Source organism: Caretta caretta, chromosome 6, assembly GCF_965140235.1.
Source record: "Caretta caretta isolate rCarCar2 chromosome 6, rCarCar1.hap1, whole genome shotgun sequence".
In the NCBI taxonomy this organism is placed as follows: domain Eukaryota; kingdom Metazoa; phylum Chordata; order Testudines; family Cheloniidae; genus Caretta; species Caretta caretta.
The window spans coordinates 32,932,259-32,950,292 of NC_134211.1; the positions used below are offsets into that span (position 1 = coordinate 32,932,259).

Here is an 18,034-nt window from a genome sequence, read left to right on the forward strand (position 1 = left end):
TTAGAGCAGCAGACGTCATGGTGTTTAGACAACTGATTGGTTTTTTTAAACACTTGTTACCTTACATCTATCTTTGTCATTTCAACTAATTTCCCTTTTGTACAGAATCCATTTAAAATGTTATTTGTGAACAACTGCTTTTTGGAATAGAATCAGCTGTAAAATAAATCATTACTGAATTAATGACATTCAATAACCCTGTTTTGAGTTACTAAAACCTCTCAAATTGAGTTAGAGAAGACCTCCTTCACCATCCTTTTTTAAAAATTGTAAGTGGAACAGCCATTGAAGGTTCACTTTTATCTAAGCATTTTTTTATTACCATTACTAATTAATATATTCTGAATCCTGCATCACTACCAACAAAAAGAAAACTGCTGCTTGGACTAACAATTAGACTGTACTTTCACTCCAAATATCTTGTACTTGTTAACTTCACATAAAGAGATCCAGCAATTCTTTGTGTAAAATAGGCATTACAGGAATTAAGGAGTGCCTTGAAATACTTCTAAGAAATGCCCCAGATACAAGTTTAAATTCTCATTCTTTTTATAGTAGCTGTAATAGATGCAGTGTTTGAGTATCTTAGGAATGTGGGGCTGTACTTAATTTTGATTTTCTTTAAGATATCCACAAGATCCATACAAATGATTTGAAACAATTGAACCGATATGTTCTATAAAGCCAGATAGTTTATAAGTTAAATATTAAGAACCATTTCCAAAAAGGACACCGTCAAGATTGGTAGATTTAAAACAACGTTCTAGCTGCATTTACTAGTGAAGATGTACACCGCACTTTCCTTCTGCCAGTCTGGTCCATTCTTACAGGCAGGCAGGCACTGGAATACACAAGAAAATGACTAAGTACTTTAGAGTTCAGTATTCTTGTGCATTTCAATACCTAGCCTAAAGACAACCCAATAGTGACATTTTTAATCTTCATCCTCGAATGATTAAGAGCCAGTAAGCTTGTTTACATCCCTCCTTCAAATTTTTCAGAGAAAAACATCATTAATTGCAACTAAACAACTTTCATATCAGCAGGAAAAGGATACAAAACATATGTAGCAAAATAAGCCACTAATACTTGGACGTAGAAGGTGTCTTTGTATTTGGAGAGGACTTTTCCTAAGGCCTTAGCATCATCCATCTCTCTGGGAATCTTTATACATTCTCTCTCTTCTCTGAAGGGGGGGGAGGGGGGGGGGGAAAGATTTCCAAGAATTAGGCTAAGTAATCAGTAAATACAATTTTAAAACTCATTTGCCCCAATATAAGATAATAAATCAAAGAGCTAGACTAATTGCTTTGCTCTCATTATAACTGCTGGTGATAGCTTTCCTAGACAGAGAACACAAATCTATAGGATTCTGCAGCTGAAACCCTCAGATAATTTTAGGTGTTTTCAACATTATTTCTCCTTGTTCAGTTTATACAGATGAAGAAAAATTAACATTGATTGAGATTTTTTGAGAGGGATGGCGTGTTACCTCCTTCAGAAGAGGAAACATTTTTCAGGTATTTTGCCTTATGGGTGCGTACTTTCTTTTTTGCCTTTAAGTTGAAGTCTGCAGTATAATTTTTGTATTGTTATACCTTATTTCAGTTAGGCATGAGAATTTTATTTTTTTGCCACTATAGTTAAAAGCAATACAACCTCCTCACTTTGGACACAATTATACCAGTATATACGTGCCTTACACAGGTATAGCTTATTTCCCCCACCCATATGAGAACAAATAATACCAGTATAAATCACATTTATACCAGTATAACTGTATCCAAAGAGGGGAAGGTTGTACTAATTTAATTATAGCAGTATAGTTAAAGTGGTACAACTTTTGCTTTTAGACTAGCTGACTGGCAGTCTCCAGCACTTGCTTCTGGATATTTCCAACTTCAAAGTTTTATATTTTGACTTTCTGGGTTGTCTTATGAATTTCCTCTCCACTCCCCCCCCCCCCCCCCCCCCCCCCAGTTTTTTCAAATTTTTATCAGCTTATGAAAACGTTGAGGTATGTCAGTTTGGGGACCTCCTAAAACCTTTAGTTGTAGAGGATACTCCAAAGAAAAGCCAGCAAATTAATCCTTAATATACTTACTCACTAAGCTGTGGAAAATTTTTATATACTAGAAACATAATCGAAGCAGCAGACAGAAAGATGGACACTAATATGAGGAGTGACATTCGTGCTGATCCACCTTCTGTATGGGCCCTTCCTAAAATTTAACAAAATTATAGTTAACATAAAAACAAATATGACAGAATTCAAAGTTATGCTTCCAAAAGTTTTTAAAAGTAAGTATTTTGTGGATAAAATCTTCCCACCAAAAAGCCATCTCTCTTATATTCCCTAGAAGCTGCAGGCAAAATCTTGCATTCCTTACTTGAGCAAAGCTCCCACTGACATAAACCCAAATAAGGACTACTGGAGCTGGCCCTCAATTAATACATTAAAGGAGAAAACCTGCTTTACACCCTTATTAACCACAGCAAAGTAACATGAGAACACGCAAGTACAGTACACTAAACTTTTTGCCAAAATTCCCCACCTCTGGTTTAGCTACAGTAAACAAAATGCTGATGGCCATGCTGTCTAACTCTGCTCAGGGAAGATCTAGTGCTGCACTAACTCAGGCCACCCATGTCAACACTACAAGAAAAGGTATTTTTAACACATTAACTAATCAAAGTAAATCCTAGGAGATACATTTACAAAATTATCTTCCCTTTTCTAGACTAGGATTTTAACACATACTTATTAACATATTGTAGCTAACATGTTAAAAACCACTCCTTTTTTAATGAAGACAAGGCCTAAGGAAAAGGTACTTTTAAAGATAGTCTTAGTATACACAGGAAAGTTTTTTTTCAATATAACCTAAGATGTGACATTAAACTGATATAACGATACAAGTAAACCCCTCCCCTACCCAATGGAGATTCTTTACTCCTGGGGGAGTTCTGTGCTACTGTGTGCATGTATATTTAATGAGTCCCAGAGATTTCTAATTTTTCACACACAAAAAAGCGTCTGCCAAAATGTTGCTGCAGTTCCACCTTTTGTCCACCAGAGGGTGCTGTGGCAATAGAACAAAGTTGCAGCTCCCCTCAGGGAGGGAGAGAACTGCCTTAGCAGCAGGGCTTGTCAGGCCAAGTCAGTAGACAGGAGTGGGGGGCGGGAAAGTCAGACAGGGACTCATAAGGGCAGGAGAGACTGTCGCAGGGGCTGAATGGGAGTGGAGGCACAGGGCCACGGTGGGGAAGGAGGTGCAGAGACACATAGGGACAGGGGAGTGGCTGGGTGAGGGCACAGGGACACGTGGGGACAGGGGCAGATGTGCCTGACTGAATGGGAGAGGCTAGGGGTCAGCCAGGTGTGCATGGGGGAAGCTCCCTAACAATCCTTCCCTACCCCACAAAAAAACAACCTGTTCCATACTTTTCCCACCCATACCCAACAGCCCTCCAAGTTCACACCCAGGCTCCTTCCCAGCAATTACTTCCCTCTCCCTCAGCTCCGCTGTTACCCCGACTCCTCCAAGCCTTTGCTCTGCTTCAAAAAAAAGGCTGTGGGAAATACGGTTTTGTATTGTAGTTTAGATGAATTATTACTCAAAGTTCTGTATTAATATGCCTAGCAAGGAATCTATTTGTCAAAAAACATTTCTTGAATCTTTTTTGTTGTCTGTATTGTTACAGACATACTTGCTGACAGGTATTTTGAAATAAATTACCAAAAATAATTGAAACTGGTGTGATTATATTGTGTTATTTTGACAAATAAAATATGCAGAATTTTGCAGAATTAAAAAAATTCTGTGCACAATATTTTAAAGAAAAAAATTTGGTGCAGAATTCCACCGGGAGCAACTCTTATTGCAGTATGAGGGTTTGTCTACATAAAGACATTCAGGAAAGTGAAGATTAACTGGTGCAACCTTAATGCACATTAACCCCCCCTCCCTCTATGGATGCTCTTTTTCACAAGTAACGTTGCTTTAGTCTGCTGTAGCTCAGTCCTTGAGTGTAACACAGCTATACCAGCAAAACCCTCCAACCACATATGCAGTAATACCAACCAGAAATGCTTTGGATGGTATAGCAGATACTGGGTTAGCAAGCAAAATGAGCTATACCAGCAAAGGCACTTTTTTAGCAGTATAACTGCATCTACACTAAGGCTTTTGCCAGCATAGCTATTCCATTAAAAATAAAAAAGCAAAAATTTTACATGTATACCTGGCCTTAATTTCTCTGCTGGAGCTCCACAACACAAAAATCCCAAGATGCTGTTTTCATTTGCAGCTCCTGGTGGCATGATTATGATGCCACTATGCAACATGCACAGCAATCTATTGCATTACCATTTCAATGTTGTAAGCCAGAAAAAGGATGATGAAACATAATAAAAACAAAACAAGTGCTCTGACTAGTTTCAAGTTTACTTACTTTGCCAATTTTGCCTTGAAGTCAGTAAAAATGTTTACCATAGTCCCTTGATTTTACTGCCTCTGTTTTGTCTGAAGTGCTAGAGCCATGCAGCTACAAACTTAATTGCGTTTTTTTTACTACCACCTTCTCCAGGATGATAATCCAATATGAGGAAGGGAAATCTACTGGATGGAACTAATAGTAGTAAAATTAAGCATGTGTGGGACATTAGTATGTTCTCCATTTCTCATCCATTCCACCCAAATTTGTTCTAACAGTTTGCAAGATATACGGTAAAGAATTTATTATAAGTGACTAAAGATTTTAAATTGCACTGTGAAACCATGCCAATTTCCAAACCATGCTAATATAGTTCAATGTTTTTAACACAACCCAGAGTAGATAATCACAATACTTGCCATACCTAGTCAGACCAGATATATACAGCTGCCTTACCCAAATGCACCTAACTGATAGGGATTTTCTAAGTACGTTGTTGCCCTTTCCAACTCTATCAATTTACAACCAGATATTAAATTATTCTACTATTTTACATATCCAGTAAGTACACACAAATTAAAACCCCAATCTCGCAAGCCACTCTGTGCAAGTAAGGCTATGTGTGAGCACAGGGTTGCACATGACAGGTTACAGAAGTGAAAACTAAGGATGTATTTTCATTTTGAATACCCTATTATCAGGTTCGGTCACCAAATGCCTATGAACAGCCTTATGTACAACTGTGTGTAGTTTAGTACTGTACTTTATTAACATTGTTTCCCTGAAAATGCCCAGCCCTGACAAACTTACAAGTGACAACTCACAATTCATAGGTGCTGCAGACCCTTCTGTATGAGCCATTCACCCAAGAATGGTTCAGTACAGTGCCCTTCACTAGCACATAACAGGGAGGGCTCAGATGACCAAAGTGAGATGTCTACTTTAAGACACTCAGATCCTGACCAATGGGGAAGTGACACAACTGGAAGGGAAACACTGGGGTGCAAAGAGGGAGCCACCATTGGGTAACTGGCAGGGAGAGGCTTGCTCCCTTGCTTACCCTTCTGGAAGAAGGGCAGAGATGCCCAACAGCACAGAATGAGCCACAGCATCACAGCCCTGCAGGGCTTAGCATGTCCTCAGAGCTGTTTGCTTAATGGCAACAACACTGCCCGCCACCTCCCCAAATCAATGCCACCTCAGTGCCTGCATGTCCCTGAACAGTGACCCTACACAGTGCCCCTCTCCCTGTCCCCATCTCCTCACATTGCTCCAACCTCACCAAACCAACCCCACCCCACTTCAGTGCCCCTTTCCCCAACACTGACCCCACAGAGTCCCTTCCACTGCCCCAAAGCGACTGACCCTACAGTGTCCCCTGCCCCCCACACTACTCCACATCAACTCCCCTCAGTACCCCATCCCTGAACACTGACCCCACAGACTCCCCTCTCCCTATTGCCTCCAACCTACCTTCTTTTGCAGTGCCCTTCCCTTTGCCCCAAACCAACCCCATATCAGTGCTCCCAATCCACACATCGACCAGACAGTGCCCCTCCCTTGACCTTCCCCCCACTCTGCCCCTACAGAGCCCTTCTCCCTACACCCATTGCCCCCTCCCCAGATACTGACCCCCCAGAGCCCTTCTCCTTGCCCCCCATTGCCCCAAACCACCCCCCAGTGCCCCCTCCCCAGACACTGACCCCCCAGAGCCCTTCTCCCTGCCCCCGCCATTGCCCCCTCCCCAGACACTGACCCCCCAGAGCCCTTCTCCCTGCCCCCACCATTGCCCCCTCCCCGGACACTGACCCCCCAGAGCCCTTCTCCCTGACCCCCACCACTGCCCCCTCCCCAGACACTGACCCCCCAGAGCCCTTCTCCCTGCCCCCACCATTGCCCCCTCCCCGGACACTGACCCCCCAAAGCCCTTCTCCCTGCCCCCCATTGCCCCCTCCCCAGACACTGACCCCCCAGAGCCCTTCTCCCTGACCCCCATTGCCCCCTCCCCGGACACTGACCCCCCAGAGCCCTTCTCCCTGCCCCCCATTGCCCCCTCCCCGGACACTGACCCCCCAGAGCCCTTCTCCCTGCCCCCCATTGCCCCAAACCGCCCCCTCCCCGGCCACTGACCCCATCCTGCCCCCAGCAGCGGCCCCGCTGCTCACACCGCCCCCCGGCAGGCATCAGGGCGGCACCTTCAATGCGCTGCCGCTGGGGCCGGGCGCTCGCCAGCTCGCCGGGGCCCCGCTCCGCCGCTCTCCGCTGCGCCATGGCCCCGCGCTGCCAGGAGCCGGACACCCGGCAACGAGACACAGGCCCAGCCAGGTGAGCCCAGGCCCGCCCGGCACCAAGAGCCGCGAGAGGAGGCGGGACCCGTCGCTCCTGTCACCCCACCCAGGCCCCACACGGCGCATGTCCGCCCGCACCGCCTCGGACCTGCAGGCAGAGGGCTCCGCGTTTAACTGGTAAATACGGTAACGGCCGGTAGGTTTTGCGTTTTTAACCTGTTAATTACGACAAACCCTGAACTGTGGTAAAGCTAAATCAAGGTTGTGTGTTCAACCATGTAAATACGGTAATCCCTAGGCGGGAATATATGCTGTAAAAGTGAGGGTGAGTTGCATGTTTCGGTTTATGCTCACGCCCAGTCACGGGTGCGTTTAGTCCATTAAATACGGCAGCGCACATCCAAGATTTCACTGTTTCCCGCTTCCCAACATGAAATCAGTAAAGCCTAGATCAGTGCGTGTTAAATGCTTAACCCAATAAATAATCTAAAACGGAGGGTAACGTGAGCCAGGTCTTCCTGATTAACCCATTAAACATGGTTTAAACCTCAAGGTTGGACTTCAATAAATACGGTAACGTCCAACTAGAATAGCGTGTTTTCCTGAGTAAATATGACAGGTTTCAGCGTGGCAGCCCTGTGAGTCTGTATCCGCACAAGGAAGGAGGAGCCCTTGTGGCACCTTAGGGACTAACACATTTATGAGAGCATCCGATGAAGTGGGCTGTAGCCCACGAAAGCTTATGCTCCGATAAATTTGTTAGTCTCTAAGGTCCCACAAGTCCTCCTTTTCTTTTTGAGTAAATATGGTGGCCTGTTTAGCCTATTGACTATAACAGGAAGGCAGGGCTGTGTGTCTAGCGCAATAAATAGGATCATGCTGTTAAATATGGCAATGCTCATCTGAGGCTGAATGTTTAACCGGTATACTTGGTAACACACTCAATCAGAGCGCATTGTGTTTAAAACACAGTAAATACCGTAATGCAGAGCTGGAGTCAGTAAATATGGTAACACGGGGCCTCCTTTAACAGTGCCGGTAGTTAACCACTGGAACAATTTACCAAAGCTGGTGGTGGATTCTCCCTCACTGGCAGTTTTTAAATCAAGATTTCTAAAAGTTGTGCTCTAGGTCAGTCAGGAATTACTTTGAATATATGCTCTGGCCTGAGTTATACAGCAGGTCAGAGTACTGTAGATGATCTCAATGGTCCCTTCCGGCCTCAGAATCTCTGGGATAGTTGGTGGAGTGCTAAGTGCACCATGGCTGGAGGGACAGCACTTTAAGCCCCTAGCAGCTGGTGGGTTCCAAAAACCACTTATATGTGTGGCTCGAACAACAGGATAATTAATTAGGCAGAAAAAAAAATGCAGATATCTTAAATTTGTTGATTAAACAGTTACAACAAAGTAGGTCCTAGCATAGTCCCTAGGACAGGGGTGGGCAAACTTTTTGGCCTGAGGGCCACATTGGGGTTCCGAAATTGTATGGAGGGCCAGGTAGGCAAGGCTGTGCCTCCCCAAACAACCTGGCCCCTGCCCCCTGACTGCCCCCCTCAGAACTCCCAACCCATCCAACACCCCACCTGCTCCGTGTCCCCTGACTGCCCCCCAGGACCGACTTCCCCTTATCCAACCCCCCACCCGCACCCTTACTATGCCGCTCAGAGCACCAGGACTGGCAGCCACGCCGCCTGGCCAGAGCCAGCCACACTGCCGCACAGTCTAGAGCACCAGGGCAGGCCAGCGGCTCTTGCAACCACGCTACCCGGTAGGAGTTTGTAGCTCCGCAACCCAGAGCGCTGGCAGCATGGTGAGTTGAGGCTGCGGGGAAGGGAGGACAGCAGCGGAGGTGCCGGGGGCTAGCCTCCCTGGCCGGGAGCTCAAGGGCTGGGCAGGAGGGTCCCGTGGGCTGGAGGTGGCCCATGGGCCACAGTTTGCCCACCTCTGCCCTACGGGGAATCCAAAAGAGGATAGCACTTCTCAGGCCTAGTACCTGGGATTTATGTCCATTCCTTTCTTGGAGGTCCTCCTCTGAAAAGGATCTATCGCAACATCCTGTTTAGTCCACCAAGGGATCTTTGTGCCAGAAAGCTGTCCTAGGACTTTAAACCAAAAGCTTAAATCTCACAATCTCAACCTGCTCATTTTGGGTAGGGAACAGTGCACGTTCCAAGTGTGCCACTAGCCACTTCACTAGGCTCACTGGAAGAGTAGGACTTCTTGCTCCCATAACTCTTGCAGATATAGATCACCATTTAAATACCTTTTAGCCTAGGGAAAGATGCCCTGAGTGGGGAGTCAGGAAACCATTACTTAAAATTTCTCTATGCTCTGCTGTCTATTTTTCTATGTATTTCATAATCATTAATGAGTAAGGCTTCATAGCCTAACTTGGGAGGCAGCAAGTATCATTCCTTCATTTTACAAGTTGATTGAGAGGTTGCACAAAATGGCTTCTGACAGATTTGGGACTAGAACCCAGGTTTCTACTATGGTAAACCCAAATCTCTGTCACACCGCCTTTCAGGTTTGAACATCCCAAATCTATGGCCTTAGCTATTTGTTTGTACCTCTGATCATAATCCACATTCCAATCTCAGAGCCAGGAGCAGAACCCAGGAATGTGAAGCTCCAACATTCCACTGCTTTTGAGCAAATAGTTGTATAAATCACTGGTAAAGGGAATGTCACATCCTCATGCAGGGCTGACAAATAACAGTTATTCCTTTAGATTAAATGGTAGATGCCTTTCCTGCAGTACACACAATCCAGAATTCAAACCAATGGAGGAGGAGGCCCTTGGAATTTCTGTTTCTCCCTTTTTTTCTGTCTTCTTAAAAATCTTGTTTATGCAATTAACATAAGAAAACATCATTAACAACACATTTTATAGTTAAAAAAATTATGTTCTATCAATTATGGTGTGACACACAATAGCTAAGAGTTCCACTTTTTGGTCATTTGTCACCTATTTTACTTACTTAAAGTTTGGCAAGTTTGAAGAATGATACATGTGAAGACTTTAGGGATATAGCTCTAGAGTGGCCATGTTCCCTGAGGGCAGAATGCGGCTTCAGTTCCATTGGAAACAATAGAAAATGTCAGCCATCTTTACTAGGGGCTCATTAATTTCCCCTGCCCCACCCAATCCCCTTATGAAAGCGTGACCATTGAGTTACAACACTAAATGCAGCGTGAATGATTACCTACCTTGTGGGAAGGTAGCATATGTGTGCATTCAGTGCAAGGAGTTCATAGCCCTCAGAAACCAAGTACGGGCTCTTGAGACCGCAGTGGCTGAACTGGAGGAGCTAAGGCAGACAGAGAGATACATAGATGAGACTTTCTGGGACATTGTTTTCCTCCTCTCCAATTTGATGTTCTCCTTCCCTGAGATTTTCATCATCCTCAACAGCACAGAGGCTGTCAGACTGGGGGTGGGACAGCTCGTCTGACAGCCTCTGTGCTGTTGAGGATGATGAAAATCTCAGGGAAGGAGAACATCAAATTGGAGAGGAGGAAAACAATCCCATAGTTGGGATTAGGGTACCAGGTAGCAAGTGTGAAAAATTGGGACGGGGGCAGGGGTAATAGTTGCCTGTATAAGACAAAGCCCCCAAATATTGGGACGGTCCCAGTAATATCGAGATGTCTGGTCACCCTAGTTGGACCTTCCCTCCAGATGATGTCATGGTATCCTCTCACACTGAGGATCTCTCTTCAGGGGACGGAATCCCAGTTATTGGGAAGATATAGGTAATAGTAATGGGGGGAATCATTAGAAACCGTTAGAAATATAGCTGGGTCTGTGATAACCGGCAGAACCTCATGGTGAACTGCCTGTTGGTGGCAAAGATTGTGAATCTCTCGAGACATCTAGGAAGAATTATGTGCAATTGCCAGGGAGCAGCTGATGGTCATGATACATATCGGTACCAATGACATAGAGAGAGGTAGGGGAGAGATCCTGGAGTCCAAATTTAGCCTGCAAGGTAAGATATTAAAGTCCAGAACCTCCATGGTATATTCTCTGAAATGCTTCCAGTTCCACGTGCAAGGCCAAGTTAGTCAGAATTGCAGGGTCTCTATGGATGGATGAGACAATGATGAAGGGAGGAGGGGTTTAAATCTATTAGGAACTGGAGAACCATTTGGGAAAGGAGGAGCCGATACAGGAAGGATGGGCTCCATCTAAACCAAAATGGAACCAGACTACTGTCATGTAAAATTAAAAAGGTAATAGAAGAGTTTTTAAATTAAGGGCTGAGGGAAGGTTGACAGGTAAGGAGGAGCATGTGGTTAAACAGAGACATCGCATAGGGGAAGATCTATTAACAGGGAATCTCTATATCCTAATAAAGAGGAGAGGATAGAAGTTGATAAAGTACAGGTAGGAACTGAAGAGAAACAGTCAATGAAAAATTTCAGAGTAGCAGCCGTGTTAGTCTGTAGTCGCAAAAAGAAAAGGAGTACTTGTGGCACCTTAGAGACTAACAAATTTATTTGAGCATAAGCTTTCGTGAGCTGTATAAGGTGCCACAAGTACTCCTTGTGGCAATGAAAAAGAATCCCATTCAATTACATCACATGAAGGCAGACAACTAACAAGTGACAGTTTTTATAAATGCTTGTATATAAATGCTAGAAGTCTAAATACTAAGACGGGTGAACTTCAGTGCCTGGTATTAAATTAAGATATTGATATAATAGGCATCACAGAAATTTGGTGGAATAATGACAATCGAGGGGACCCGGTAATACCAGGATACAAAATATATACAAATGACAGTGTAGGTCATGCTGGTGTGAGTGTGGCACTATATGTGAAAGAAAGCATAGAGTCAGATATAGTAAAAATCGTCAATGAATCAAACTGTACCATAGAATCTCCATGGATAGAAATTCCGTGCTTGAATAATTAAGAATATAGCAGTAGGAATATACTGCCAACCACCTGACCAGGATGGTGATGATGATTGTGAAATGTGCAGGGAGATTAGAGAGGCTTTAAAAAAAGAATAATGGAGGATTTCAATAATAATGGAGGATTTCAACTATCTCCATATTGACTGGCTATATGTCACCTCAGGATGTGATGCACATATAAAGTTGACCATTTGTGATCCCAGATGCTGTGCCCATCAACTACGTGGTATTGCCTCAGAGTAGCAGTGGTCACTGAAACAACTAAAAATAAATGGTAATGTTAATAATCCAATCAATAGAATATTCCTCCCCCCTTGGAATTCCAAGGAATATGAAAAAAGTAACCATTGAACATAATATTGTCTTCCTGCAAGACTCTCTGTACTGGGGATAACAGCACTTACTAATCTGCCTAGGTATTGTGTTGTGAAGATCACTCTGAAATTGAAAAATACTGTATAAGTGCTAATTGTCATAATTAGTTATTAATAGCTCTCTCCACCTTGTCTATTTTATGCTCTTTTTGGTGCTTCTGTGGTAAATCTGTTAGCTATTTCACTACACACAGAAATTGTCAGTGGGGATTCAGATATACCTGAGGTCATAACTTAAATGTTTAGCCAAAGAGAATGCACATTCCTAACACCGTAGGCAGATACTCTGTGAAATATTCAAAACCAGAACATCTGCCTGAAGGCTCAAACTGTACATAAATAAAGTAAATGAAGACATTAATTGAATTTGATTAAACTTACTGTAAAGAGGACAACGATTGAAACAATACTATCAAAGTTGGTAGTCTCTGATGAAGTTAGGAGAGAGAAAAATATGGCTAACTATAAATCACTAAGTGGCCAAGACAACTTTCTAGACAAAGATGCTTAAGGTAGGCAATGTTGGGAATGGCTTTGCTCCACAGTCCACTGGAAATAATAGATAGGAACTGAAAACAGTTACTGTTTACTGTTATCCCATAGTTTAACACACATGCATATCTTCAAAGTGTATTGTAACATGAAATTGTGTTCTTTACTACATACACAAAGCCTCTCCTGTCTGCTAAGCCTCTCTCAGTGTACCACATAGTATGTAACACATGCTGCATTGCAATTATGCAGAGACTGGCTGGAGCAAGGAGCACGTCACGAGTACATGTTTGTTAATATAATCACAAGATGCAACTTCTTTTCTGACCATGCTGCTGCTGCTTCTAATTCCTTCAGAATGAAAATAAAACCCTGCCACAAGCTTCAAGTTTGCCCATTGGCTGTTTCAGCATTGGCTGGTGCCATACATACAGAATATGTACACGTCCCCAGAAGTTCTTAGTGAGTTATGCTTGGAAAATGTACCTTTAAACTGAACATATGAGAGTTTTCTCAAATTATATATATCTATTCAAGGGTGGGGGAAGCTTTTCTGAACCACTGAAAAGAAACAAACTATTTTGACAACTACTAGGGAGATGACTGAGGCGTTGGCTACACTTGCGAGTTACAGCGCAATAAAGCCGCCCAGAGCGCTGTACCTCACTCCCTGTCCACACTGGTAAGGCACGTAGAGCGCTCTGACTCTGTGGCTACAGCACTGCTGGTACTCCACCTTGGCGAGTGGAATAATGTTTGCTGGACGCCCGCTGGAGCGCTGCGCTACCAGTGTGGACTCCCTGGCCCTATATTGCACTCTGATCGGCCTCCAGAGGTGTCCCACATGCCTGTTCTAGCCTCTCTGGTCATCACTTTGAACGCTACTGCCCTGCCCACAGGTGACCAACCGTCAGACCCACCCTTCAAATTCTCTGGGAATTTTGAAAATCCCCTTCCTGTTTGCTAAGCCAGGCATGGAGTGCTCTCAGCGAATCTTTCCAGGTGACTATGCCTCCACGCACGAGGCGAGACCCAGTATGGAGCAATGGCGAGGTGCTGGACCTCATCAGTGTTTGGGGGGAGGAAGCTGTCCAGTCCCAGCTGCGCTCCAGCCGTAGGAATTACGATACCTTTGGGCAGATATCAAGGGACATGATGGAAAGGGGCCATGAGCGGGATGCCCTGCAGTGCAGGATTAAAGTGCAGAATGCCTACCAGAAAGCCTGCGAGGCTAACCAGCACTCCATTGGTTAGCCTCGCAACCCCCGCCACCTGCTGTTTCTACAAAGAGCTGGACGCGATACTTGAGGGCGACCCCACCTCCACTCCGAGCACAACCATGGACACCTCAGAGGCCAGTCCAACAAGGCAGGAGGAGGAGGAGGAGGAGCAAAGTGGGAGCAAGGGTGCTGAGGAGGAGGAAGACACCCCAGAACCCCTAGATGCATGCAGCCAGGAGCTGTTCTCAAGCCAGGAGGAAGGTAGCCATTCGTGGCAGCCAGTGCTTGGGGAAGGACAAACACCAGAGGAGGTTCCCGGTTAGCGGCTTTTATTTTGGGAAGGAAGTTTATTCGGTACGGGCTCTTGGGGCGAGGAGGGTTAGGGAGAGAGATGCCTAGATGCGGAATAGGACGTTGATGTGCTCTCTAACATCACGGTAATCGGCCTCAGTGATCTCTTCAAAGGTCTCAGCCAGAACTTGGGCAATGCGCTTGTGCAGGTTTCTTGGGAGAGCCATTGTGGTCCTTGTCCCAGTCAGGCTAACGTGTCCGTGCCACTGTGCCATGAGGGGCAGGGGGACCATTGCTGCACACAGGCAAGCTGCATATGGGCCAGGGCAGAAGCCACATTGCAGTAGAAGACCCTCCCTTGCTTCCCAGGTCACCCTCAGCAGCACCCTCAGCAGTCCAGGACGAACTCATCCTGTGGAAAATGTGGGGACAGTGTTCGGTATAGGGGCCCCCTGCCGCTGTTGGCTCTCCCCAGGGCACAGAAACCCAGAGGACAGTACAGCCTTGAAACAGTCACTCTTGAGCCTGTGCTTACTCACCATTTTGGGGCTCCCGTGGGTTATGTGTGCTTGCTTTGGGTTGGGCAAATTATGCTATTGTGTAGACCGTGCTTGCCCTTAAGTACAGGGGAATCATTGCTCTGTCTGGTGTGAACAATGCTGCCTCTGTTAATTGTTGCATTTTGCCTTTACAGATGCAACCTTGAGATCTCAGCTATCCGTGATATCACCGGCCGAAAGGCTCCAAAGAATCAGAAAGAGGCCACGTAAAAGCAAGGAAGACACGTTGCATGAAGTAATGCAGCATTCAAGTAATGAAAATTGAAAAGTGCAGGAGTGGCGGGACAGTGAAAGGAGGGTCCGCCAGCAGAATGCGGATCGCCGGCACCAAAGCATGGAGCGGCTGATAAGCATCATGGAGCACCAAGCAGACTCTATCCAGGCACTCATAGCCATGCAGAGCACTACCGCACTCACCCCCCACCCCGCAGCTCTTGTCCCAAAACTCTTTCCCTTGTGCCCCCATGTCACCTCCAACCCACTTTCCCCAACATCCAGGTTCTTACCGCCACCAACTGCCTGCAAAACCTGTAGCTTCACCACCCAGCCCTGAAAACTATGACCCTTACCCATTGCACTCAACCCCCATCACCATGCAGTATAGCCATCCTAAAGTGCAGCACTCATTGCACAGCACTCCAGACAGGACATACACAAATCTGTGATTGTACCGTTCCCCACCCCACCCCCTGGCCCTTTCTGTTTCCCAAGCAGTTGTGTTTCTTTTCAATAAATGAATTTTCTTTTCAATAAATGAATTTTTTGGCTTTGAAAATATTCTTTATTATTGCATGAAGAAAGAGATACCTTAGCCCAGGAAAGAAACAGGCACTGCAAGTCAGCGTAGCAAACATGGATTCCTACTAACATTGGAACCACTGCACTGTTCACTCCCGTGCAGGGCACCAGACATTACTGGTGGCTTCAGCCTCGAATTGCTGCCTCAAGGCATCTCTAATCCTTGCAGCCCCGCGCTGGGCCCCTCTAATAGCCCTGCTCTTTGGCTGTTCAGATTCAGCCTCCAGGTGTTGAACCTCCGAGTTCCATGCCTGAGTGAAACGTTCACCTTTCCCTTCACAAATGTTATGGAGAGTACAGCATGTGGATATAACCACGGGGATGCTATCATCAGCCAGGTCCAGCTTCCCATACAGAGAGTGCCAGTGGCCCTTTAAACAGCCAAAAGCACACTCCACAGTCATTCTGCACCGGCTCAGCCTGATGTTGAACCGCTCCTTGCTGCTGTCAAGGCTCCCTGTGTAGGGTTTCATGAGCCATGGCATTAAAGGGTAAGTGGGGTCTCCAAGGATCTCACAATGGGCATTTCAACTTCCCCTACGGTGATCTTCTGGTCTGGGAAAAAAGTCCCAGCCTGCAGCTTCCTGAACAGGCCAGTGTTCCAAAAGATGCGTGTGTCATGCACCTTTCCAGGCCAGCCTGTGTTAACGTCTGTGAAACACCCACGGTGATCCACAAGCGCCTGGAGAACCATAGAGAAATAGCCCTTCCAATTAACGTACTCAGAGGCTAGGTGGGCTGGTGCCAGAATTGGAATATGCATCCCATCTATCGCCCCTCCGCAGTTAGGGAAACCCATTTGTGCAAAGCCATCCACAATGTCCTGCACATTACCCAGAGGCACAGTTCTTCTGAGCAGGATGCGATCAATGGCCCTGCAAACTTGCATCAACACGATTCCAACGGTCGACTTTCCCACTCCAAACTGGTTAGCGACTGATCAGTAGCTGTCTGGAGTTGCAAGTTTCCAGATTGCAATAGCCACCTGTGTCTCCACCATCAGGACAGCTCTCAATCTCGTGTCCTTGCGCCGCAGGGTACGGGCGAGTGCCTCACACAGACCCATGAAAGTCGCTTTTCTCATCCGAAAGTTCTGCAGGCACTGCTCGTCATCCCAGACTTACATGACGACGTGATCCCGCCACTCGGTGCTTGTTTCCTGAGCCCAAAAGTGGCATTCCATGGTGGTGAGCATGTCCGTGAATGCCACAAGCAAACTTGTGTTCTATGCGTTACTCACGTCAATATCATCGTCGGAGTCCTCACTATCACTTTGGATCTTAAGGAGTAACTCGACTGCCAAACGTGACGTGCTGGCGAGACTCGTCGGCATATTCCTCAGCAGTTCGGGCTCCATTCCTGCAGCCCGAAAGGGAAGACAGAGCGCGCAGTACAAAAAATGTTGAAAGATGGTGCCAAATGTGGACGGAAGCACAAGGAATGCTGGGATGCGAACCAATGCATCACGGGGCATTGGGACAGGACCCAGAATGCCCCTCCCTGCCCCCTTCCCACAAGCCGCAGCGCCAGAATGGGAAGAGGTGCTCTGTGGGATTGCTGCCCATAATGCACTGCTCCCAATGCCGCTGCAAGTGCCGCAAATGCTGCCACGCCAGTGCACTGTCAGCTCTCGGTGTGGACAGACCGCAGTGCTTTCCCCACTGCGCTCTACAAAGGCGAGTTTAACTCACAGCGCTCTACATCTGCAAGTGTAGCCATGCCCTAAATGGTCAGACATAGGTCAGCTCTCTTTGAGGGTAGTTGGTTGGAACATTTTATTTTTATCAGATTAAAAGAGCTGTGCCTTCCCTCAGTGGACCTTTCGCCTGACCAAATTTATGTATGTTTTTTTTCTTCTCTTAGGCAAGTAGAGAATATGTTGGAGGCCGAATCATTGACACTGTTGCAGACTAAGCTCTGTTTCCGACTGTCAGGAAAAGGAGAGAGAGGGCCTGATCCCTCCAGGTTCTAGCTGACCATATGTAAGTTAATTTCAAAATGTGAAGCAATACTCAGCTGTTTGTAGGTACTATTTCCTCAGAGGTAGAGGCAAGTTGTATTTTCAGAGCCCTTTATTCCCACTCCCATCAATTAGTCCTGGCTTCTTTGTGATCTCCATAGGGGGAAAATATGGGCTTGCTCCCTTTTTTTGGTTCTTTTTGATGTATAAAGAAGCCATGAAAGGATTTTGTTTTATTTTTTTAAGACATTCAGGGCTTGTCTACATTTAAAACGCTACAGCGGCACAGCTGCACCACAACAGCAGCACCACTGTAGCACTTCAGTGTAGACATTACCTGTGCTAACAGGAGGGATTCTCCCGTCCATGTAGATAATCAACCACCCCAAGAGGTGGTAGCTAGGTGCAGAACAGAAAAATTATTCTGTTGACCTAGCACTGTCTACACAGGGACATAGGTCAGTTTAATTATCCTGCTGTGTGGATTTTTCTGACCACTGACAGATGTAGTTAAATTGTCCTAGTTACCTACTGTAGGCCAGGCCTCAGGTCTTGTCTAACCAGGATCACTCTTCGGTGACTGAAGAATTAGTGAAATGTTGATACCACAAAAGGCTGAAAGCTGAACACTGGAGAGCTGAGGGGATTTTTTAGTCAGACTGCTTAAAACTCTGTGGTTTTTGTTC

General features: G+C 45.8%; 1 protein-coding gene and 1 long non-coding RNA gene across 4 annotated transcripts in view; one reads left to right on the forward strand and one right to left on the reverse strand.

Annotated features, from left to right (window-relative positions):
• Window positions 1–9,980, reverse strand: part of TMEM41B (transmembrane protein 41B) — a 23,905-nt gene extending 13,925 nt beyond the window's left edge. Inside the window, exons 1-3 of one of the 3 annotated variants that reach the window (XM_048852036.2) lie at window positions 9,938–9,980; window positions 2,105–2,222; window positions 1,058–1,186 (exon numbers count right to left, since the gene is read on the reverse strand). In XM_048852036.2, the coding sequence (XP_048707993.1) occupies window positions 1,058–1,186; window positions 2,105–2,222; window positions 9,938–9,965 (275 nt within the window). In that variant the 5' untranslated portion in view covers window positions 9,966–9,980. Of the gene's footprint in view, window positions 1–777; window positions 842–1,057; window positions 1,187–2,104; window positions 2,223–6,632; window positions 6,766–9,937 lie in introns of those variants that run through there. The other 2 variants (XM_048852037.2, XM_048852035.2) reach the window with 2 other exon arrangements.
• LOC125637531 (uncharacterized) lies at window positions 6,826–15,365 on the forward strand. The gene is made up of 2 exons (XR_007356984.2): window positions 6,826–6,921; window positions 14,725–15,365. It is a non-coding gene; the product is annotated as an uncharacterized LOC125637531 (long non-coding RNA).
• Window positions 15,366–18,034: the final 2,669 nt, after the last annotated feature.